A 26277-nucleotide genomic window follows, 5' to 3' on the forward strand; every position below is an offset into this window, starting at 1 on the left:
ACGCAATCGCGCTCTCGCCTCTCCCGCCGGGGCCGGGCTGGCGACCTGTCCAGCACTAGGCCATCGTCGCCAAGCTGGCCAGACACGCAAGGTAGAGGGAAGCAGTGGGCAAAATCGCACGGGTCAGCTGTAGTATACCTGCGAGGCACTCCTGCTAAAGCAGAGTATGCATTGAGCACAGACTGTTAACATTTCTCCTCACAATTATTCTCACTATAAAATGCTTGGGCAAAATAGCAAATGAAAATCAAGTTAAATCAGATTTCCAGCATCCGCAGTTAACATTCAGCACCGTTAGGCACCATCTATAGAAAAGGGAGCAATTAACTGATTCACTTTCGGTAGATATTGCCTGACTTGCTTCATGTTTTTAGCATTTTGATTTTAAGCCAGCAGCGCTTCTCCATAAGTGAGCAAATGACTCACCTAAAGACCGACTTAAGATTGTGGGAGAATCAGCACAATTTAGTATATTGCTCGAATGAACTTCTCCACTCAACCTCCATCCACTCCCACAGAGTCTGCTCTACCAAAGATCCACAAGCTGAACTGTCCACAACTACTATTTCAGTCTGCTCTTGCCTCACTAAGCTCATTCATTCTTGGCTTCATCTCCACCTCCCACCCCATATAGTCTCTTCCCACTTACATCCTAGACACTCCTGCTGCCCTTTATCACTTCAGCAGTTTCTGCTTCCCTGAGCTCAACAGCTCATCTTTACCATGGATGTATAATTTCCACACATCTCCATTCCACACAAGAAAAGCCTGGGGGATGTCCATTTCTTTCAATGGAGACCCAACCAATTCCAACCCACCACTTGGCTAAATACATTCTCAGACTGAACTTTTCCAACTCCATTCATTCTCTTCAAAGCACAGTTATGTGAACACATATGGACCCAAGCTCATGTTCAAGTCTATTGTTAGTCAACTGTATGTATGTAAACCACCAAACGACAATGTTCCTTCTGACCAAGGTGCACATCATAGTACATAAAACACACACACCAAGTAATATTACCACAAACAAATGAATGAATTATAAGATATATTCCAAAATGTTGACATTAGGCACAAAGTGCATTTACATCTGTTTTCGGGTAGGGATGAATTGTACAAAAGGGACCGGTTGCACCTTAATAGGTGAGGGACCAGCATTCTGGCAGACTGGTTTGCCACTGCAACACGGATGTGTTTAAACTAAGTAGTGGGGGGAGGGGATGAACTGGAAATATAAGGATGGAGTTGAAGGGAAAGTGAAAATAAGAAAAAGTTAAAAAGGACAACAGAATCAATAGAGTAGAAAGCTCAAGAAGAGATCATACATTCTGGCCAAGTGAAATAGGAATTGATATGAAAGGAGAGGGGAGTAACAAATTAATAGTATATATGAGTGCACAAAGTATAAGGAATAAAGTAGATGAGCTTGAGGCTCAGTTGGAAAATGGCAAGTACAATGTTGTGGGAATAACAGAGACATGGCTTCAAGCAGGCAGGGCCTGGGAAATGAATATTCAAGGATATACATCTTACCGAAAGGACAGACTGACTGGCAGAGGGGGTGGGGTGACTCTGTTGGTGAGGAATGATATTCAGTCCCTTGCGAGGGGGCACATAGAAACAGAGGATGTAGAGTCAGTATGGATAGAACTGAGAAATTCTAAGGGTAGAAAGACCCTAATGGGAGTTATCTACAGGCCCCCAAACAGCAGGATGTAGGGTGTAAGTTGAATGAAGAGTTAAAATTGGCATGTTGCAAAGGTAATGATACAGTTGTCATGGGGAATTTCAACATGCAGGTAGACTGGGAGAATCAGAATGGTACTGGACCCCAAGAAAGGGAGTTTGTGGAGTGCCTCCAAGATGGTTTCTTAGAACAGCTTATACTGGAGCCTACCAGGGAGAAGGCAATTCTAGATTTAGTGTTGTGCTATGAACCGGATTTGATCAGGGACCTCGAGGTAAAGGAACCATTAGGAGGTAGTGACCGCATTAGACCAACTGTTTTAACCTACAATTTGAGAAGGAGAAGGGAAAATCAGAAGTGTCAGTATTACAGTTGAACAAAGGGAACTATGGACCTATGAGGGAGGAGCTGGCCAAAGTTCAATGGAACAATACCCTAGCAGGGAAGACAGTGGAGCAAAAATGGCTGGTATTTCTGGGAATAATGCAGAAGGTGCAGGATCGGTTCATTCCAAAGAGGAAGAAAGATCCTAAGGGGAGTAAGGGGCAGCCGTGGTTGACGAGGGAAGTAAAGGGCAGTATAAAAATAAAAGAGAAGTATAACATAGCAAAGATGAGTGGGAAACCAGAGGACTGGGAAGCTTTTAAAGAGCAACAGAAGATAACAAAAAAGGCAATACGCCAAGAAAAAATGAGGTACGAAGGTAAACTAACCAAGAATATAAAGGAGGATAGTAAAAGCTTCTTTAGGTATGTGAATTCAGAATGGCAGGCTGTGACCAGTGGGGTACCGCAAGGTTCGGTGCTGGGACTGCAGCTGTTTACAATATACATTAATGATTTAGATGAAGCAATTAAAAGTAACATTAGCAAATTTGCTGATGACACAAAGCTGGGTGGCAGTGTGAAACGTCAGGAGGATGTTATGAGAATGCAGGGTGACTTGGACAGGTTGGGTGAGTAGGCAAATGTATGGCAGATGCAGTTTAATGTGGATAAGTGTGAGGTTATCCACTTTGATGGCAAGAACAGGAAGGCAGATTACTATATAAATGGAGTCAAGTTAGGAAAAGGGGAAGTACAACAACATCTAGGTGTTCTTGTACATCAGTCAATGAAAGCAAGCATGCAGGTACAGCAGGCAGTGAAGAAAGCTAATGGCATGCTGGCCTTTATAACAAGAGGAATTGAATATAGAAGTAAAGAGGTCCTTCTGCAGCTGTACAGGGCCGTGGTGAGACCCCACCTGGAGTATTGTGTGCAGTTTTGGTCTCCAAATTTGAGGAAGGATGTAATTGCTATTGAGGGAGTGCAGCATAGGTTCACAAGGTTAATTCCGGGAATGGTGGGACTGTCATATGTTGAAAGATTGGAGCAACTGGGCTTGTATACACTGGAATTTAGAAGGATGAGAGGGGATCTGATTGAAGCATATAAAATTATTAAGGGATTGGACACACTGGAGGCAGGAAGCATGTTCCCACTGCTGGGTGAGTCCAGAACTAGAGGCCACAGTTTAAGAATAAGGGGTAGGCTATTTAGAACAGATGCGGAAAAACTTTTTCACCCAGAGAGTGGTGGATATGTGGAATGCTCTGCCCCAGAAGGCAGTGGAGGCCAAGTCTCTGGATGCATTCAAGAGAGAGTTAGATAGAGCTCTTATGGATAGCGGGGTCCAGGGATATGGGAAGAGGGCAGGAATGGGGTACTGATTGTGTATGAACAGCCATGATCACAGTGAATGGCGGTACTGACTAGAAGGGCCGAATGGCCTACTCCTGCACCTACTGTCCATTGTCTATTGTCTACAACACAAGTTAAAAAGTAAACAGTATAACGCTACTGGCGCTTCATAAGTGATGAGACCTGGGTCATGGCAGGGACTTCAGCAGACTTGCAGCCTGGGAGAAGAAGCTGTTTCCCATTCCAACAGTCCTCATTCTAATGCTACAGAATCTCTTGCCTTATGGTAGGGAGTAAAAGAGATTGTGGGATGGATGGGAGGGATTTTTGACAATGTTAAAGGTCCTGCATACACAAAGCTCCTGAGATATAGTCCATCCTGGACAGTTGGAAGAGAAACTCTGATCCTCAGCAGTCCCTGTAATTCTTTCACAAACAAGGGAAAATCCACAGATGCTGGATATCCAAGCAACGCACCCAAAATTCAGAAGCCAGACAGCATCTGTGAAAAAGAGTAAACAGTCAACGTTTCGGGCCGAGACCCTTCATCAGGACTGAAGAAGTCAGAGAAAGAAGGTTGGGGAGGAGAGGAAGAAATACAAAGTGATAGGTGAAACCGGGAGTGGGAGGGGTGAAGTAAAGATCTGGGAAGTCGATTGTTGAAAAAGGTAAAGGACTGGGGAAAGGGGCATCTCTGATCGGAGAGGACAGAAGGCCACAGAAGAAACAGAATGGGAGGAGATGGAAAGGTAAGGAGATAAGGGGAGAGGGAAATGGGAATAGGGAATGGTGAAAGAGGAGGGCCATTACCTGAAGTTTGAGGTCGATGTTTGCGCCATCAGGTTGGAGGCTACTCAGACGTAGTAAAGGGTGTTGCACCTTCTGCCTGAGTGTGGCCTCATTGCGGCAGCAGAGGAGCCCATGGACTGACATTTCAGAATGAAAGGTGGAATTAAAATGGGTGACCACTGGGAGATCCCACTTTTTCTGGCAAATGGAGCATAGGTGCTCAGCAAAGCAGACTCCCAATCTATGTCTGTTCTCACTAATATACAGGAGGCCACACCAGGAGCACCAGATACAGCAGATGAACCAAAAGGACTCAGAAGTGAAGTGTTACCTCACCGGTAAGGACTGTTTGGGGCCCTGAATGGTAGTGAGGGAGGAGGTGTGGAGGCAGTTGTAGCACTCGTTCCGCGAGGAGGGAGATCAGTGGGGAGGGACCAATGGACAAGGGAGTCAACATAGAGAGCAACCCCTGCGGAAAGTGGAAAGTGGGGTGGGGGGTGAGGAAAGGGAAAGATGAGCTTGGTGGTGGGATCCTGTAAGTTACAGAGAATTATGTGCTGGATGTGGAGGCTGGTGAGGACAAAAGGAACTATATCCCTGGAGGGATGGCAGGATAGGGCGAGGGCAGGCATATGGGAAATGGTAGAGATGCCGATGTGAGCAGCACTAATGGTGGAGTAAGGGAAGCCCCCTCCTTTGAAGGACATCTCCTTAGTTCTGGAATGAAAAGCCTCATCGTGAGAGCAGATGTGGCGGAGATGGAAGAACTGAGAGAAGGGAATAGTGTTTTTACAAGTGGGGGGGGGTATAGTCTAGGTAGCTGTGAGAGTCAATGGATTTATAAAAGACATCATTGGATAAGCTGTCTCCAGAGATGGATACAGAGAGATCAGGAAAGGGAAGGCAGGTGTTGGAAATGGACCAGGTAAATTTGAGGGCAGGATAGAAGTTGGAGACAAAGTTGATGAATTGGATGAGCTCTGTAGAGGCACAGGAAGCAGCACCAATGCAGTCATCAATGTAGTGTAGGAAAAGTTAGGGAGTGATGCAAGTGTAGGCTTGGAACAGACTATTCCACATAGCCAACAGAAAGGCAAGTGTAGCTGGGACCGTTGCTCAACATGATGGAGCTAGATTTGTTGCAGCCAACACAGAGAGACTGTGGTCTTTCTGTCAAGAAACCCAACAAAAACAGTTTATCCAGCAGCTTCTGAGGGACGATTGTATTACATGCCAAGCCGACATTAACAAACAGCATCCTGGTGTTTAAGGTACCATTTTCTAGGTGGGACAGGATAGAGTGGAGGGCACAGACTGTGGCATCATCAGTGAACCAGCAAAAGGGTGCAATGTAGCAGAAATTTAATGCGCTCCACATCCAACTGCTCAAGCACTTCATTATCGTTGAGGTCAATGCCACTCTACGGTAATTGTTAAGGCAGGTTACTGTCATCCACTTGGGACACTGGATGATGTTTGTTGACTTGAAACCTGCAGGGACAGTAGACTGTTCCAGAGCAATGTTGATGTCAGTCAGAACCTGTTAATTGGGCTGCACAGTTTCTCAGCACCTGACCATGTATGTTAGCAGACTCCACAACTTCACATGGATTGACCCTAGCTAGGGTCTTCCTCACAACAGCTGCGACCAGACAGAGTGCCTGCTCCTCGGGGATGAGGGAGGGGAGGCCTCCTTCACTGGCTCATTGTTCCATGCATCAAACTGTGCATAAAAGACATTCAAACTATCAGAAAGAGGGACACCACTGTCACTGATGAGTAGGATGGACATGTAGTCTTTTATCATCTGGATGTCCTGCCACGTGCACGTCATGTCCCTGGTGTCACAGAAATAGTTATATATTCCTTGTGAATAGCTGTTTTTGGTTTCCTTATGGCACTGGAAAGTGCAGCTCTTGCTGACTCATCATATTCCCTGATCTAAAGGCACCATCCCGATCTCACACCAGTGGCCGGACCTCTGCTGTCAACTATGGCTTCTGATTTGCTTGCACAGTGATGTGCTTAATAACTGTCCTCAGTACACTTCTCTATATAGCCAAAGATCCCACATATTCATCTATGTTAATATGATTGTTGTGGGTAGCCAACCACCTCCCTGAACATATCCAGTCCTGTAATACTGAGGTTGCACCTTCTGGCCAGGTCTTTTCCTCCCCTTGAACTAGTTTAATCAGTGGTCTTTATGCAGAAATTAGCATAATAGATAAGCAGTCAGAGTATCGGGGGGAGGGGGGGGGGAAGAGAAGCAGACTTGGAAGTACCCCATATATTGTGACACATCACTTCATGGAACATGTGCAGCAATATTGTTTCAGTCCTATTGATGGCCTCTCCCTCAACTTTTTCCCCCAGCATATTTATGACGGTTAGTGCCTGCACTCAGAAATTAAAAAATTAGTACTTTTGCTGTACATTTCCAATCTGCTCTTAGGTTCTCATCATCCATGTCCAGTTCTTCCCCTCATGCATGTCTTCATCTCACAGGATATAGTTAGAGTGCTACAGTACAAAACAGGCTAAACTGTTATTCTGCCTATTCCTAATGACCCCACGCCCACCCCTCCTGCACCATAGCTATCCCTACTCCTTCCAATTTATCCAAATTTCTCTTAAATGTTGCAACTTATCCCACATCCCCACTTCTGCTGGTAGCAAATTCCAGTAAAGTTCACCCCTCAGTTTCCTTCAAATATTTCACCTTTCACCCTTAACCTATGACTTCTAGTTCTAGTTTCACCCATGGAAAAAGTATGTGTGCATTTACCCTACCTATACCACTCAATTTAATTCTAGAGAATAAAGTCCTGACATATTCAACCCTTTTCTTTAGCTCAGGTCCCTAAGTCCCAATAACACCCTTGTACATTTGGTCTGTACCTTCAATCTTATTGATACCTTTTCTGTAGATGGATGACCAGAACTGCACACTACTCCAAATTTGGTCTCATTAACATCTTAAATATTCCAATTCCTGTACTCAATACACCCCAAAACCTCTCTTTACAACCCGATCTACCCGTGACATCACTTGGAAGGATGAATGATCTGTATTCCCAGATCCCTTTGTTCTACTGCACTCCCGTGTCCTGCTGTTGACTGCAAATCCTACCCTGGTTTGTCCTCCCAAAGTGCAACGCCTCACACTTGTCAGCATTAAATTCAATTTGCCATTTTTCAGCCTATTTTTCCAGCTCATCCAGATCCCTGCTGCAAACTTTGATAGTCTTTCTACTGTTCACTTTGCCCCCTAACTTACTGTCATCTGAAAATTTCCAGTTTACACATCATCCAAATCAATAATATAGATGACAAACCACAACGCACCCAGCACTAGTCACAGGCCTCCAGTGAGAGAGGCAACTATTTATTACCACTCTCTGGTTTCTTCTGCTAAGCCAATGTTGAATACAATTTAGCACTTCATGCTGGATACCAAGAGATTGAACCTCCTGGACCAAACTTCCATGCAGGACCTTGTCAAAGGCCTTGCTGAAGCCCATATTAACAAGGTCCACTGTTTTTCATTCATCAATCTTCTTGATAACCTCCTCAAAAAACTCCAAGATTAGTTCAACATAACCTACCATGCACACAGTCATGTTGACCATCCCTAATCAGGCCTTGTCTATCCAAATACTCATATCCTGTCCCGTAGGGTACCTTCCAATAACTGCTGACACCAGTCTATAATTTCTCAGTTTATCCTTAAAAGTCTTTATTGAAACAATGGAACATTAGCTATCCTTCTACAAGGTGTGAAGGCACTGGGATCTTATACACCCTAATTTGCTTCAACTCAGCAAGCACCTCCGTTTATCAATACAGCCTATGATCACTGTTTTGCCTGTGTCTGTCTCACGAGTAGATACAAATCCATTTACAATCTCTCCCATCTCTTTCGGCTCCACGGATAGATGACCACAATGATCTTCAAGTGGACCAATAATGGATATATCACACTAAAATGTCAACTACAATCCCCAGCTACCCAGATTCTGGCAATGACTACATTCCATTCTATCCGGTCCTCTGGACAGGACTGTTCATTCAGATCCACCTCATATCTACTCCAATGATTAAAAACATTGCCCAAGGAAAAAAAATGTAAATTTTTCCTTTATTAGAATGATAACACAAGTGCTATATAGATACAGGCTCTTAACTTCTAATAATATCCAAAAAGCATCTGACAATTTTTGTAAACTAGACAAAAAAAACACGATAAATGGGTAGAATTTGCCAAATCCTATGTTTTCAAATTCCTACATGGTCTCACCCTTCAACCATCTGCAGTGCCTTAATTCTAGCTAAATCGAACATTGCCAAACTTCATTATTGCAGCATTGACAGTTGTGCTTCAACTAACAAAACACTAAACACTGGTGTTCCTTCCCTTTACCTCTGATTTCCCTTTCCACTTAATGTTTAAAGCCCATCTTTGACCAAGATTTTGGTCATCTCCTCCAAGGTTAGGGATAGTTTTTTTTTCCTTTGATATTGATCTAGGTGAATTGCCTCAATGGACTTTTTGGTGCATGTGATATACAAATGAATGGCTGTTATTTAATCATCCTTTAAAACATCTTGAACAGGATTTAGATGTAGTGTTGATACAAGGCAAGAAGTTTGGAAATTATGCTTGTGATGAAACAGTCTCCATACAGCATCACAAAAACTTCAAACCTCATGCAAGTTTACCAGTAACTTAATCAAGATCAAATGTAATCATGGATAACATAAGCCCATATCAGGACACACCACACTGGATTAGTATCTGCACAACACAGCTTGCATAACTTGTGAAATACATTTCAACTCTCTTTTCACACATGCAGAGCTTTGCTCAATTGCTCAGTTTAAAACACATCTAATTATTTCCCTAAACATTAAAACAAACCTTTGCTTTATGGTCAATATGCACAAATTTTAGGGGTATAATGACTTGGAAAAAATCTTGACTAATAACTAAATTTTAATGATACATTTTTCCCCTCAAGTTCTCTAGCAATATTATAAGACCAATGACAGTTCAACATGTAAGAAAATATATAACCAGATGAGGGACTGAAAAGATTTGGTCAATATTTCTACTGAAAAGTTGGTTACAAGATTTGTTAAATGCAAGCACACCAAAGCATTAGTTTTAAAATCTCTCATTCCTTTTCTGTCCAATTCCAATCCAATACAAACAAGATAAAGGATGAAGCTGAATGTTCTTATTCCTATACCTAAAGCAGAGCAAAAGATTTTGCTGCATCATTCTGGTGTCAAGCCAAAAACATAAAACTCAAACTGCATTTGCACTCTGCAATCACTTAGTGGGCTATGATATAAATGTTCATTCCATAATAATAGATGGGAGAGGATTCGATGACTGTCAGTATTTACATTTACTTAGTCAAGACAAAGGCTAGATGATAAAGGTTTCTTTCATTACATAGCTGTTTGCTCTTGACAAAATTTTCTTCATGTCTAAGTTTTTAACCTGTAATTTTCTTTCATACAGGTTCAGTCTCTTGTTCTCTCACTTACAATTTGTTGCACATTCAACCCTCACTAGAACTGACTGTTAAAACAAAGTGTCTGTGCTCAACTATCTGTAGTCTGAAAGCAAAATAAATGTTGAACTTTGGTGTTAAGAACACACTTGCTTCAAAAAATATATTAACATACAGTTTACGCAACAGATACTCGTAAAATTAAAAATTATACTTTTATTTTCTAGTTATCCAGATTATATTCCAATGGACTGAATTTACTGTAGATTTTTAAGATCAATCAGTATCAAAGATTTAATTAAAATGATAAGAACACTAGTTTTATAATTTTAAACAATCAATTGTTTTAAATTATAAAATCAGGTTGTTTATAGAGGTAATCAACTATTGAATTAATTCACTCACTCATTTGAAGCACATTAGAAAACCTACACTCAAACAGAAATGCACACTTCAATTGCCAATTGTCTAAAAAGGATTAACATTTTGAAAGTGACCTGAACTAAATCCATGTTTAAAATCACAACAAACCATTTGTCATTTCATAGATCTACATTATCCAGACAAGGAAATTTTCAATGCATGTTTAGTGATTTTAATTGTGAAACTATGTTAGCTTCATAAAGATGTCTTAACAGAACACTTAACAGTTTTTAAACTTCACTACATATATACAAAAAAAATTTGTTTCATCTTAAAGCATATCTATTGTCCACACCAAAAACTTTCAAAAATAAAATTCTTGGTATTTTTGTTCAGAAGTAGAAATTATGAGGAAACATTTGCATTAAAACAGGAGGATGTGTGAGAAATGATCAATAGAAACGTACAGCATTTTACTGATTCAAAAGCAGATCACAATGTTGCAATCCTGAATTATGAAAACAGCAATATATAAAAAAGCCGTATGTTTCAATTAAATAATGAATAGATAGCATTGCTAAAGTTTTAATATATAAATGGAGTATTACATGGAAATACAGCTGAACCATACAAATCTTTTCAAATTGTGTCCCTCTGAGTCAAATAATCAAGTGCCTAATAAACATTTTTCTACTTCAAAATATGACAAAGAACTGCCCAATATTTTTGCTATTTTTCATTCTGCTATTGTTATAACTTTTGCAAGGAAGATCAGTATGAAACTAAAATTGTAAAAAATCCTGTTACAATGTCTGTAAAGAGCACTTTAGTCAGTGTGTCTTTTCTGATATCCAAATTAAATTGCAGTCCAGCTTTTTAAATTTTTAAGTAGTACTTTAAGCACTCTGAAAGCCATTTCTGGGGGAAAAAAAAAAGAGTACTCCATTCTCCAGCATACACAAAAATTGATGCAACTTTTTTTGCTGAATAGGACTTTCCTTCTCAATATTTTTTTCTAATTAATTGAATTTATAACATTGTCTTCATCACTGCACATTTCCATAAATGTAATTTTCAATTTGATAATTTTATTCATGAAAGCACTGTACAGTAAATTAGCTGTATCGCGGTCATACTCAAACTGTTCCCTCAAAGTTTCAGAAACTGTCAAAAGCAATTCACAACCCTTTTGGATTGGAATAGATTAATCCCAAACAATATCTGAGAAAAATAATGTTGATTTTTCCACAGCCCACAAGAGACTACAGAAGTAATTACTGTAACCTCTGGAGCAGCACATGGCTAATAATTCTAAACAAGAACAAAGTTTAATGAAGTATATGCAAATAATTTTCAGTGTGCGGTAATCTGTATATTTGCCTCGTATTCAAAATTGGACAAAAAAAAACTTGACAGTTTTCCAAGTAAAGAGCACCTTTTAAAAAGGTGAAGAGAAGCCCTTTCTGCTTAGAGTAAAGGCAACTAACAACATCCATTCACCTTAAATACCTTTTCTCTTTTGGCCAGTTAACTGTTTCTTTTTTTATTAATGGGTGAGGGCAAGAGGAAAGATGTGGAAGGAGAGAGATACAAGGGCAAATAAAAAAAGAAACTGTTGTTTGGAAGCACAAATATACAGATTTAAAATTTTAAAAGATGAGCAATTTCCCACCTTCCCCAAACCCAAAATAAGGAAAACATTCAACATTGGAAACCTCAGATAATAAATAATTAAAATTTCATTTTCACATAAAAGTCTGTTTCATTTGTGTTTACATCAATATCCCTGAAGCCCATTGTAGACTTTCTTCACTGGTCCTTGTTTAAGCAGATTCTTGATATCTACAGGATTTAAGAAAAAGATTATAAATTTATCTTTGAATTCATAATCTATATTGATTTATTTTACTAGAGATGGGCAACGATTTTACTAGAGAGCATACACTTTAGTTCAAAGTAAAAGTTATTATCAGAGTCACCATGAGATTCTTCTTCCTGCAGGCATACTCAGCAAATCTATAGAATAAAAGAGCAAGAGCATGAAATAGCAAGATTCAAGAGTCCTTAAAGAGAGATTATTGGATGTGGGAACATCTCAAAAAATGAGTGCAGTTATCCTCTTTTGTTCCAAGAGCCTGATGGCCAAAGGGAGATAACTGTTCTTGAACCTGGTGGTGCGAGTCCTGAGGCTCTTGTCCTTCTACCTGATGGTAGCAGCATGAAAAGAGCACGGTCTGGGTGGTGAGCATCCTAGATGATAGATGCTACTTTTATACAACAGCATTTCATATACATGTGCTCAATGGTTGGGAGGGCATTACTCATGACGTACTGGGTCAAATCCACTACTTTCTGTAGGATTTACTGTTCAAAGGCATTGGTGTTCCCATACCAGGCCATAGTGCAGCCAGTCATTACACTTTCTACTACACATCTGCAGAAGTTTGTCAAGGTTTTTGATGACATGCCAAATCTTCACAGATTTCTAAGGAAGCGGAAGCACTGTCATGCTTTCTTTACAATTACATTTATATGATGCATCCAGGACAGGTCCTCTGAGATACTGACATGCAGGAATTTAAAGTTTCTGACCCTCTCCACCTCTGATCCTCCAAATGACAACTGGCTCATGAAGCTCTGGATTCCCTGTCCTGAAGTTTCTTGGTTTTGCTAACATTGAGTGAGAGGGTGTTGTCATGACCCCAGCCAAATTTTCAATCCCACTCCTGTATGCTGATTTGTCACCACCTTTGATATGGCCCACAACAGTGGTGTCATCAGCAAACTTGAATATGGTGTTGGAGTTGTGCTTAGCAACACAGTCATAAGTGTAAAGTGAGATGAGCAGGGGGCTATGCACACAGCCCTGTGGTACATCAGTGCTGATGGAGATTGTGGAGGTGTTTTTGCCAATCCAAACTGACTGACTGGGGTTTGCAAGTGAGGAAATCCAGGATCTAAATGCACAAGGGGTATTGAGGCCCAGGTCTTGGAGTTCACTGATTAGTTTTGAGTTGATGATGGCATTAAATGTTGAGCTATAATTGATAAAGAGCATCCTGATGTATGTACCTTTGCTGTCCAGTTGTTCCAGGGTTGTGTGAAGAGCCAATGAGATGGTGTCTGCTGTGGACCTACTGCTTCTGTTAATCCAAGATATCATTGTGAAGTCACACAAGGCTCTCTGGTGGGCAAGGATCAGAAATTCACCCACATTTCTCTACCAAAGTCGCCTCATTTTGTTTTAAATTACACAAGCAAAAAATAAAGACTCCATATGTATGAAAAGGTCACAAGTTTGGATATTAATTTAAGTGGGTTCTGCTTGGGGTTGTAGAACCAGGTCTGTTGTAAAATCAAGAAGTACAAGGTATAGTGCACTGGTTAGTGTACATAATGGTTAATGTCCATAATGTACTGGTTAGGCACAGGAGTACATTCAGCCAGAGACTCATTTCACCGAGATGCAACACTGAGCGTCATTGGAAGTCATTCCTGCCTGTGGCCATCAAACTTTACAATTCCTCCCTCGGAGTGTCAGACACCCTGGGCCAATAGGCTGGTCCTGGACTTATTTCCACTGGGAAATAATTTACTTATTATTATTTAATTATTTATGGTTTTATATTGCTATATTTCTGCACTATTCTTGGTTGGTGCAACTGTAACGAAACCCAATTTCCCTCGGGATCAATAAAGTCTGTCTGTCTAGAACTACAATATCTTCTCCTTATAAAAGTATTTTTCCAGATAAATGTATGTTTAGTATTATCACAAGCAAATTATGTTCATAAAAATAGTCATAAAAAGCAGAATGATTACCATCCTTTATTGACAAATTCCCTATCCATTTCCACTCTGGTAACTACAACACTGTCTTCCCAAAAAACCAGCAGAGTTTAACTCCAGACTTCTTTAAGGTGGTATCTTAGTCCATAAGGCTTATTAATAGTCTGGAGATTACAGAGCAGGAAGCCTGCCTTAGAACATACTGTAAGAGGAAATTATAGGCCAGTCAGCCTGACCTCAGTGGTTGGGAAGATGCTGGAGTCAATTGTTAACGATGAAGTTATGGAGTACTTTGAGACACAGGATAAGATTGGACAAAGTCAGCATAGTTTCCTTGAGAGAAAATCCTGTCTGATGAACCTGTTGGAATTCTTTGAGGAGATTACAAGTAGGATAGATAAAGGAAATGAAGTAGATGTTGTGTATTAGGACTTTCAGAAGGCCTTTGACAAGGTGCCACACGAGGCTGCTTACCAAATTAAGAGCCCATGGCATTACAGGAAAGTTACAAACATGGTTAGAACATTGGCTGATTGGTAGCAGGCAGCGAGTGGGAATAAAAGGATTCTTTTCTGGACAGCTGCCAGTGACTAGTGATGTTCTACAGGGGTTGATGTTGGGACCACTTCTTTTTATGCTGTAAATAAATGATGTAGATGATAGAATAGATAATATTGTTGCCAAGTTAGCAGATGATACAAAGATTGGCGGAGAGGCAGGTAGTGTTGAGGAAACAGGTAGGGTGCAGAAGGACTTAAGACAGATTAGACGAATGGGCAAGAAAGTGGCAAATGAAATACAATGCTGAAAAATGCATGGTCATGCACTTGGTAGTAGAAATAAATGTGCAGACTATTTTCTAAATGGGGGCAAAATCCAAAATGCTGAGATGGAAAAAGACATGGGGGTCTTGTGTAGAACATTCTAATTGTTAACTTGCAGGTAGAGTTGGTGGTGAAGAAGGCAAATGCAATGTTAGCATTCATTTCAAGAGGTCTAGAATACAAGAGCAGGGATGTGATGCTGAGTGTTTATAAGGCACTGGTGAGACCTCATCCTGAGTATTGTGAACAGTTCTGAACTCCTCATCCAAGAAAATGTGTTGGCATTGGAGAGGGTTCACAAGGATGATTCGGGAAATGAAAGGGTTATAATACGAAGAACGTTTGATAGCTCTGGGTCTGTACTTGCTGGAATTTAGAAGGGTGAGGGGGGAGCTCAGTGAAAACTTTCAAATATTGAAAGGCCTGGACAGAGTAGATGTGGAAAGGATGTTTCCCATGATGGAGGAGTCAAGGCCAAGGGGGCACAGCCTCAGGTTACAGGGGCGTCCATTTAACACAGATACAGAGAAATTTCTTTAGCCAGAGGTGGTGAATTTGTAGAATTTATTACCACAGGCAGCTATGGAGGCCAGGTCATAGGGTGTACTTAAGGCAGAGCTTGATAGTTTCTTGTTTGGACATGGCATCAAAGGTTACAGGGAGAAGGTCAGGGAGTGTGGCTGGGGGGGGGAAGAAGTATCAGCCATGACTGGCGGAGCAGACTCAATGGGCCAAATGGCTTAATTCTTCTCCTATGTCTTATGGTATTTAATAGCAAGTGGTATGGTGACACCAAGAAGCTTATGTTTGAAGGGACACACCTGATGACTGAGTATTACAAAGGGGCCTGCATTACTATTTCAACACTTTTCCTTTCAAATGCCAACTTTCCTAAAAGCTGGTATTCCTGTTAAAGTCAAATGGATGATTTAGTCCCAGTTCTCTGACATTCTACCCATCCATTTTTGGAGCTAAAATTCAGCCTATAAAGATACACTTTTACAAAGTTAATCTTCTAACATTTTAAAAGGAATCCACTACTTACCTGAATTTCAACAACCACAACTTAAATTTGCTTTTTAAACATTCAAAATGAATGCAACTTAGAAAAGGTGACTGCAGAAACCATCAGGATTTTTATCAAGTAGAACAAACATCTGCTTCTCTAAAATATTTCTTAGTACAACTAGTTGGTTCTCTGAATTAGACAGAAACTGAATTACCTACATCGTAATGTTTAATACAACGGACCATTTCCTTGTAGGATCTAATAGTTAATTGATGCCCAAGAAATCAGAGTCCCAGAATACCCTTCTTCACCCAGGAGAAATGGCAAGGCATTACTACAAAGAACAATGCTATCTGGCAGATTAGTTGCCATCAATGGTTATCATCTTATTATGGCTGTATAATCCAACTAATACTCGGCAGTGTGGAGGCTCAGAGGCTCAGAGTCAGAGTCCATAGGACACTCAAAGCTGCTGCGCAGGTTGAGTCTGTGGTTAAGGCAGCGTATGGTGCATTGGCCTTCATTAATTGTGGGATTGAGTTTAGGAGCCAAGAGGTAATGTTGCAGCTATAAAGGACCCTGGTCAGACCCCACTTGGAGTACTGTGCTCAGTTCTGGTCACCTCACTACAGGAAGGATGTGGAAACCATAGAAAGAGTGCAGAGGAGATTTAGAAGGATGTTGCCTCGATTGGGGAGCATGCCTTATGAGAATATATTGAGTGAACTTGGCCTTTTCCCTTTGGAGTGACGGAGGATGAGAGGTGACCTGATAGAGGTGTACAAGATGATGAGAGGCATTAATCGTGTGGATAGTCAGAGGCTTTTTCCCAGGGCTGAAATTGCTAGCACAAGAAGGCACAGTTTTAATGTACTTGGAAGTGGGTACAGAGGAGATGTCAGGGGTAATTTTTTTTTATGCAGAGAGTGGTGAGTGCGTGGAATGGGCTGCCGGCGACAGTAGTAGAGGCGAATACGATAGAGTCTTTTAAGAGCCTCCTGGATAGGTAAAAAAAAACACATAGAAACATAGAAAACTTATAGCACAATACAGGCCGTTCGGCCCACAAAGTTGTCCCAAACATGTCCCTACCTTACAAATTACTAGGGTTACCGATAGACCTCTATTTTTCTAAACTCCATGTACCTATCCAAAAGTGCATGGAGCTTAGAAAAATAGAGGGCTATGGGTAACCTGAGACAATTTCTAAGGTAAGGTCATGTTCAGCACAGCTTTGTGAGCCGAAGGGCCCGTATTGTGATATAGGTTTTCTAAGCTTCTAACACAATGCAAAAGTCATATCAGATAGAAAATGGCCCTTCTGCCCCCTTCCCCCAAGATTCACCCTTCGTGATAAATTAATAACAGAGTCACATGAAAAAGATAGTGATTTCGACAATGGAGTAGAGCAAAGATGATAAAGACTGGATAAAATTGACAAAGGTATTTTCTTTTTCTAGATGGCAGTAGTAAACTTACATGATTGCTGAGCAATAAAATACGATTATTACATCTGTTTTGAACATAACCAGAATGTAATAGCAGGAAAATGACCTGATACAGTACAGAAAGCAATTTAACAAATTAATACTTGCCCTCCTTCTGATCATCAGTAAGTTTTTCCTTGGGGAAATCCACATCAAAGGTTATTATTAGTGAACCCCTGATGTTGTTGTTGTCAAAATTTGGTAACCCCTCTCCTTTCTTCCATAGTTTTGCACCAGGTTTTGTAATCTTGTCTCTAACTATATGAACCTGAGAAAAGTAGATAAAATTAAAAACAATTTGCTACACAGGTAATGTTAAACTTCCAAATGCAAGATTAAAGTACCAGTATTTTCTACTTTACAGAAAATGAATTGTGAAAATTATCACCATTGTAAAGGAATATACAAAATTCATTATGTTCTATAACTGTATCATCATCATTGAAGTCATAAACTCTACACTTAATAACAGAACTTGTAACAATGAATTCAAACTTTTTACCTTGTGTCCATCCAAATGAGAAATATCCATTTCAAAACCTATCAGTGCTTCCACTAATGAAATTGTGACATTAGTATAGAGGTCATCACCCCGTCTTTCAAACACTGGGTGCCTAAAGTAAAATAAAGTTACCAATGAGATTAAATTGTAATAAGCAGAACAATTTTGCCAACAGGTTTTGCATAGAACTTGCAGCACAGAAACAGAATCAGGTTTATTATCACCTGCAGGTGATGTGAAATTTGTTAACTTAGCAGCAGCAGTTCAATGCAATACATAATCTAGTAGAGAAAAGAAATAAACAAAAAAATAAACAAATAAATTACAGTATGTGTACACTGAATAGATCAAAAAATGTGTAAAAAACAAATACTGTATATTAAAAAAGTGAGGTAGTGTCCAAGGGTTCAATGCCCATTTATGAATCGTTTGCCAGAAGGGAAGAAGCTGTTCCTGAATCAGGCTTCTGTACCTCCTACCTGATGGTAACAGTGAGAAAAGGGCTTGGCCTGGGTGCTGGAGGTCCTTAATAATGGACGCTGCTGTTCTGAGACACTGCTCCTTGAAGATGTCCTGGGTACTTTGTAGGCTAGTACCCGAGATGGAGCTGACTAGATTTAGAACCTTCTACAGCTTCTTTCAGACCAGTGCAGTAGCCCCCCCCCCCCCTCACAACAGACAGTGATGCAGCATGTCAGAATGCTCTCCACGGTACAACTACATAAGTTTTTTTGTGTACTTGTTGACATGCCAAATCTCTTCAAACTCCTAAAGTATATTGCCTTCACAGAGATCACAGGGTCATCAGGTGCAGTAGGGATCTTCACAGCTGTAGCTGTGTCCTCCTTTTCAAAGCATGGATAGAAGGTGTTGAGTTCATCTGGTAGTGAAGCATCGCTGCCATTAATGCTATTGGGATGGCTTTGTAGGAAGTAATGTCTTGCAGAGTTGCCGTGCATCCAATGTCACCTCCAACCTTCCTCGAAATTGTCTCTTTGCCCTTGAAACAGCTCTCCACAAATCATACTTGGTTTTCCAATACAGGCCTAGGTCACCAGACTTGAATGCCACAGACCTAGCTTTCAGCAGACGACATACCTCCTGATTCATCCACTGCTTCTGGTTTGGGAATGTACAGTAAGTCTTTGTAGGCACACACTCATCCGCACTGGTTTAAATGAAGACGGTAACAATTGCAGCATACTCATCCAGGTTTGAAGATGAATCCCTGAATACAGTCCAGTCCACAGATTCAAAGCAGTCCTGTAGGCGCTCCTGTGCTTCCCTTGTCCATACCTTCACGGTCCTCACTGCTGGTGCTGCAGTCTTCAGTCTCTGCCGATATGCAGGGTGTAGAAGTACAGCCAGGTGATCAGACTTACTGAAGTGAGGGCGAGGAACAGCATGGTAGGCATTCTTGATGGTGGTGTAGCAATGGTCCACTGTGTTAATTCTTCTGGTATTGCAAGTGATATGTTGATGGTAATTGCTTAGGATGGCATGTAACTGCTAGATACTCCAGGTTTGGTGAGCAGAATTGGGACAGCACTGATATATTTGTGCACCAAGAAGAATTGATCATTAGGCATACTCCGCCACCTCTGCTTTTGGGAGACTCTAGAGATCTATCCTGACAGTGTATAGTAAACCCGTTGATCTGGATCACTGTATCTGGTATGGAAGGGGTTAACCAGGATTCCGTGAAACAAAGGACACATGTGGTCCTAGTGTCCCTCTGATTCAGCACCCTAGCCTTGAGATCATCAATTGTATTCACCAGAGAGTGCACATTTGCCAGCAAGATAGTTGGTACAGGGAGTTTAAAACCCCATCTCCTTAAACGCACTTGTAATCTCGCTCTGTACCTGTGCTTCCTCCAAGGTATCCTACATGGGCACTTCTGACCACAATCTGTGTTATTTCTGTCAGTTTTGAGTAGCAAAAGTTTGTTTAAACACAGTAAGACATCTTTGCTAGCTGTACTAACCTTGGAAGCCGTTGTGCTTTTTAGCTGTATCAGGCTGAAACGGGAATATTTAATCCCGTTAAATGAGATATCAGTTCTCAATTTTTTTTTATATAAAATGAGCGGCAGTCAGCCAATTTGTTGTGGACTTTGCTGGCTTAGGCAAACTAGTTATTGCTATAGCATAGAGTTTACAATTTACACATCTAATTTCAAGAAATGTTCCTCAGCAATTACTTCCTAATACACTTTAATGCATAATTCATATACGAGTTCATAAAATCGTGCAGCATAGACTACTCAGCCCATTGGCTGTTGGTTCCTTGATGTACTTCAATGATCTCAGAAGTGTAGTACAGTCCAAAAGTGCAATACATTTAAATATATTAAAATCAATTTAAAATACTGGATCTTTCATAACCTTTGCCCCAAAGGGAGCAATCCCAACTTCTCTAGTCTCTCCATATAACTCAAGGCCTTGATCTCAATCACTCAAGTAAACCTCCCCTATGCCATTTAAAAACTGATATCTATAAAATGTTGTTCTCAGAAAGGAACATTTATCCAGCAGAAACCCAAGTAGTGATACAATTTCTTTTCTTTATAAAGTATTCTATTTACAAAGACAAGCCATTTGTTTTATTTTATAAAATAGCCCAAACAACTTGCTCTGCCATCCAACGTCTGAAAATATATATACAAATTTGACTAAGTTTCCATCTATTCTTGCATTTAATTTAGAACTATACAATTTATTTTGCCTCTACCCATCAGACTGGGCTTGGTTTTATGGGGAGTCCAGCACTCCACTCTTCAACCTTGATGAATAAAATTCAATACTTCATATATTTGGATGAAACAAAGGAAACCCACCAACTCAGTCACTACTCACTTTAAAACCTTAATTCTGAATTTAAGATCACCAGGCTCTCCATCTATATGCGGTTCACCTATATGGAAAACAGAATGTACAACTTAATCTATGCACAATAAAGTTGGCAGATTTAATTATTATTCATCAAATTTACAATAGCAAAAAAGATTAATTGTTCTTTAACACTTATAAATACATTCATCCATTTTGAAAATTTTAATGCGATTATGTACCAACTCATTTCAGTACTGGCACTCAACTGAGTTGGTGTGAAGAATTCAAGCTTAATAGAAGTGCCATCTGCCATATTTCAGATAAGGCAAAGTATGGTGTAATAAGCTTTATCAGATGGATTCAAATGATATTGCAGCATTGTTCCACTAAGGGAAAGCAAATTTGTCTTCATCCCAATCAATGCTGCTAAAATAACATCTATAAATCTAAAACGACTCTGGACTCCAGAAATTCAGAAATAAAAACCATAAGACATTGGAGCAGAATTAGGCCATTTGGCCCATTGAGCCTGCTCTGCCATTCAATCATGGCAATCCTTCCACCCCCCCCCCCCCCAAGAACCTATCAAGCTCTGCCTTAAATGTAAAACATTGGAAGTACTTGGAAGGCTATTCATCATAGAAGAAAAAAAATATTTTGAAAAATGGAAAATAAAATGACAAACTATTTATATGGATCGATGAGAAAATGATTTATGCTTACCGCTGAAATCCAATACTAGTATTCAAAAACCATGAAGGGTTTAGAAAGTAAAAATAAACTGTTCCCATTGGTGGAATGGTTGACACCCAAGTGCTGAAGAACCCATGGAACTTGATTGTTTCTTTTTTAATGAAATGTGCTTGTACCAGTATCCCAGACCCTGAAGTTCTTTTACACATCACCAAGTCGAGTTTGGGTGAGGTGGGTTGGTTGAGATCCAAAAGCAGAAATGTTTTGCTGAACCAGGAAGAAAAACACCAGTCTTCTGGGCTGCCAAAAGTAGACCCATTTTTCATTATGGTTTCCATCAATAACGAGCTCTTATTTAGCAGCTCAGTACCTGATAAGACCAAGATGTCTCACATGCTCCATAAATTTTGCTATGAAATTATACTCAAAGGCTGACAATTCACACTAGTCCTGCTTTAGAGTTGCACACCCCAGAATTGTGTCTCAGCTTTGAAAAGGTGCAGCACTCAAATGCTTGATTGAATTTATATCAGGTTACAAATGGAGAACCTAGCTCCTTAATTGCATTTTCTTAGACAATTCCCATTTTAAAAGCAAGAGACTCAATTGTTATCAACTCAGGAACTGCTAGGAATAGGATTTCAGATGATCTTCTCTTAAAAGTCTAAATGCAACATTGGAGCACTTATGTCTATACCAATGAAAACAAAGCAAAATATACAAGACGTACAAAGAGAAGGAAAAAAAGGGACCAGAAAGTATTGTTAAAAAGTTAAAATTTTACAGGGATTCTAAAGGAGGAATACATTACAATGAACAAATTGGCAAATTGGCCCTCCACCACATGTTGGAACAATGAAGACTAAAGATGTTCAATGGGTCTGAAAAGCTACTAGAACACAAGAAAGGAGTAGCAGCTCATTGAGCCTGCTTTGCCATTCAATAATATCATGACTGATCTGGCCATGGACTCAGATCCACCTATTCCCATGCAAAAATCATTCTAACACTGTCTTAATACATATAATGGGGCTGCCTCTACTGTTTCTCTGGGAAGAGCATTCCACAGATTCACTACTCTGGGGGTGGGGGAGAAATAGTTCCTCCTCATTTCCATCCAAAGTTTACTCACATAACTTCCCTGCTCTTAAATTTAATCTCTTTAGCAATGAAGGCCAACATTCCTTTTGCCTTCTTGATAACCTGCTGCACCCGCAAACCAATTTTTTGTGATTCATGCACAAGCACACACAAGTCCCTCTGCACAACATACTACAATCTTTCGCTATTTAAGTAATAATCTGATCCTCTATTTTCCCTTCTAAAGTGGTTAAGATTTACCAACATTGTTACCCATCTGCTAGACCCTTGACCACGTACTTTATCTATATTTCTATGCAGACTCTCTGCATCTTCGCACAATTTATTTTTCCACTCAGTTTAGTGACATCAGCAAACTTCAATATGGCCCACTCTTCCAGATCATTAATGTAGTTTCGTAAGCAGTTGCAGGCCCAACACCTATCACTCCTATCCAGATAAGCATTATTTCTCCCTTATTGATAGATCAAGCATTTCCTTGACAACAAGCATTAAGATAACTGACCTACAGTTACCTAGAGTACCTTTTGCCCACATGCTTTTTTAAAATCAATGGATAATATTTTATGTAACTGAAATTAAATACTAATACAAAATGGAGTTGGTAGAGAAAGGGAAGCTACAGTGAATGTACACCTTATTTGATGAACAACTGGAATCAACAGACAAGAGGTGCATGCATGGAAAATGTTGGCAGGATTTTGAATAAGCTGGAATAAGAGAACCAGTGACAGAATTTCAGTAAAATAGAAAGTGAATAAAACAAGGATTTTTGAAAATAAGGGCAATTAGCAATAAAGCAAGTGGTTTTAGCGACATGCAAGATGCAATTTCTACAGTTGACTGAATTGTAAATGGTTTGGTTTTAATTCAACTAGCAGTTGGGAGAGGGAATGGAATTTGTTTAGTGGAATTCAAGCAATGCTACTGTCCTCCCAATGTTAGACTGATGGAATTTTGCTTGTACCAAAACTCCATTATTATACAGAAAACTCATTAGCAGTCTGGTGAAAAATGAACTAGACACTCATCATTCACAGAAATTGAGCTATTTCAATTATTATTTTTTGGGCAACATTGAGTTATCAGAAGAGATTGGACAATCCCATCAATCCAGGAAACACCCCTGTAAATCTTTTCAGTACTCACTCTATCTTAATCTCATTCAGTGGAAGGAACAATTTGCTTGAGAGAAGGCGCTTGCATCCCCAGGACAAGGCAGGATTCTGTTCCTGTGAATCGATCGTAACCCCAACTGTTTGCAAGTCAAAAATGCAACCACAAGCCAAGTTCCTACATGGCAGAAGATGCCCGCAGGTCTGCAGCAGCAGGCAAACTCAAACCACCATCCTCCCAAACACTCATCACGTGTATACAAATCAGGTATTCATAATGCAAGGATGATTTGTATATAATATGATACGGGAGACAGCCAGTATCTGTTTCCCATGATAATGTTGTTTGAAGCTAGAGGGCACAGGTTTAAGGGTGAAAGAGAAAAGGTTTCATGGGGATCAGACGTACAATTTCCTTTTCCACCTGGCCACATACACACAAAAAAGTAGCTGGTATCTGCAATAAGCTGCCATGTGAAAGAGTGAAGCAGAAATAGTATTGTTAAGAAGTATCATAATTGGTAGTTCAATGAACAGGGAATAGATGGATATGGAATTAATGCAGGCAAATGAGATTGAATAGTTAATTGTGATTGCTGGCATAACTACAGTTGTCTGAAGGGCCTGTTTCTACCCTGCTTAATTTTATGACTGTGGTATGCAAATTAAGGAAAGCACGAGAACTGGGAATCTAGCAGGAAACTAATATGTTTTTATATATTTAAATTATGAATATCAAACTCATTTCATGGATGAGTTGGGCCAAAGGACCTGCCTCCATGCTGTATTAATCTATGGCTAACAATAATCATGCATCTAATGGATTATAGTAAAACCTATTTGCTTACTAATGTTCATCCAATCTAATATGCATTTCCAGTCTTACAATCATGTGATTGACACATCACTGCCTTACAAAAAATGGCTCAGTGCATTACTCAGAAGAGGAATTGGGGATGTCATCTGATGAATGAAATGTATAGCAATACAAAGTCCTCAATTATATACAAATAAGAGATTATTTGCATATTCAGTTAGTCAAACAAGCACAATGCATTTGTTAGCCTCTCCTTTTGAAGTGATCAGAGGACAAAAAGATTTCTTCCAGTGAATTAAATGTAGTCACGACCCAGTTATTCTATCTCCTATCATTTTCAAACAAAGGAAGAATACCTGTCAGCATGAACTAACTTTTAACTTTGAAAGGTATGCACAAGTTACAAATCCAAAGAACTTTCCATGTAGCCTTCTGTTGATAATGAATGAAGCCATAATATGGTACATGATCATACCTTCTCCAATGAAAGGGTATTCCATTCCATCTCTAACTCCAGGCTCTATTTCCACTTCAAGTGTTCTCTCTTCATTGACAAGCCTAAAATTTAAATTAAAAATTATTCACTCCATTGTTTGCTATCAAGACTCAAGATATGTGATTACACCGCCCCTACAAAGTTTATCAAATGGTATCTAAAATATGTGGGTTGTGCTTTATTCAGAAAATAGCTCCCACTTTAAAAAAAATTTATAACAACCATCACTCTAAACCCTTCAGGACCAAACTTAGTATATTTTCATATGACCCAATGCACAGAAGAGAGACAGGTGTAGAACAGCAATGGCCCTAATAGTTAAATCCAAACTCCAGGAGCAACAATTATCATTTTTGTTCACAACAGGTTTCATGAAGTTTGCCATCTTCTTTTGAACTGGCCCTGCATTCTCCTCAATCTGAGTATGTGAAGTATTAAGACTAATACTTACTTAACATTGGGACACTCATCACAAACCATCTCCTGGGTCATTTGAAATCTTCCAGGACCCAACTGTGTTGTTCTCATTTCTTGTCTACAATTGCACTTCCTCTTTCCTGGAGCCTGCTTTGCCACTGGCTTGTTTCGTACGACCTGTAAAATACACAATAGTCCAGATTCATCTAAGTATCAGTGGTTTAAAACAGTGGTCCCCAACCACCGGGCCACAGACTGCTACCGGGCCGAGAGGAAACAATATGATTTGGTGAAATGAAATGATACGAGTTAGCTGCACCTTTACTCATTCCCTGTCACACCCACTGTTGAACTTGAATGCATGCGAAGTCATCAGGCAGTCATTAACCTACAAATACTCGAGGAGTAAAAAATAAACGTCGTTTGAGTGGGTAGGGGACATAAAAGGCCCAAAGACGATGATAACACAGAGTCACTGAAGGCGAGACTGCCAAAAAAAAAGCTTCCTTCAACAGAAAATATGACAAGTCGTACATAAAATATGGCTTTAATGCAACCAGTGACTCGCATGCTCCAAGCCCCCTGTGTGTGATATGTGGAGACAAGCTGCCTAATGAGGCAATGAAGCCCTCAAAACTGATCCAGCACTTTGAGTCCAAGCACCCTGCACTTAAAGACAAATCCATTGAGTTTTTTGAGCAGAAAAAACGTGAGCAAGCGGGATAGAAGTTCTGATAGCCACCACCTCCACAAATGCTGCTGCTCTGAGAGTATCGTACTTGGTGGCTAGCCATATTGCTAAGGCCAAGAAGCCTTTCACTGTTGGTGAAGAATTGATTCTGCCTGCTGCCAAGGAGATGTGCCGTGAACTGTTGGGAGAATCTGCAGCTAACAAAATGGCACAGGTTTCTCTTTCAGCTACCATAGTTTCAAGAAGAATCAATGACATAGCGGAGGACATCGAAGCACAGTTGTTGGAACGGCTTAACGAGTCACCATGGTATGCTATCCAGGTCGACGAGTCTACCAATGTCGACAACAAGGCAATACTGCTGGTTTATGTGCGATATATATCTCAAGACGATGTGCATAAGGATATATTGTGTGCACTGCCGCTGTCAACTAAAAACAACCGAGGGCAGAACTA

The 26277-nt window shown here is 40.1% G+C and overlaps 1 protein-coding gene and 1 long non-coding RNA gene across 2 annotated transcripts in view; one reads left to right on the top strand and one right to left on the bottom strand.

Annotated features, from left to right (window-relative positions):
• Positions 1-22: 22 nt before the first annotated feature.
• On the top strand, positions 23-16764 carry LOC132392725 (uncharacterized). Its single transcript, XR_009511635.1, has 3 exons — positions 23-91; positions 4429-4499; positions 13132-16764. It is a non-coding gene; the product is annotated as an uncharacterized LOC132392725 (long non-coding RNA).
• Positions 9140-26277, bottom strand: part of dnajb11 (DnaJ heat shock protein family (Hsp40) member B11) — a 35508-nt gene continuing 18370 nt past the window's right edge. The window contains exons 5-10 of the mRNA XM_059967007.1: positions 25165-25307; positions 24693-24775; positions 20516-20573; positions 17658-17769; positions 17264-17423; positions 9140-11888 (exon numbers count right to left, since the gene is read on the bottom strand). Of these exons, the coding sequence (XP_059822990.1) occupies positions 11824-11888; positions 17264-17423; positions 17658-17769; positions 20516-20573; positions 24693-24775; positions 25165-25307 (621 nt within the window). The 3' untranslated portion in view covers positions 9140-11823. The remainder of the gene's footprint in view (positions 11889-17263; positions 17424-17657; positions 17770-20515; positions 20574-24692; positions 24776-25164; positions 25308-26277) is intronic.

The sequence above is a fragment of the Hypanus sabinus genome, chromosome 4 (assembly GCF_030144855.1).
Source record: "Hypanus sabinus isolate sHypSab1 chromosome 4, sHypSab1.hap1, whole genome shotgun sequence".
Lineage (NCBI taxonomy): Eukaryota > Metazoa > Chordata > Chondrichthyes > Myliobatiformes > Dasyatidae > Hypanus > Hypanus sabinus.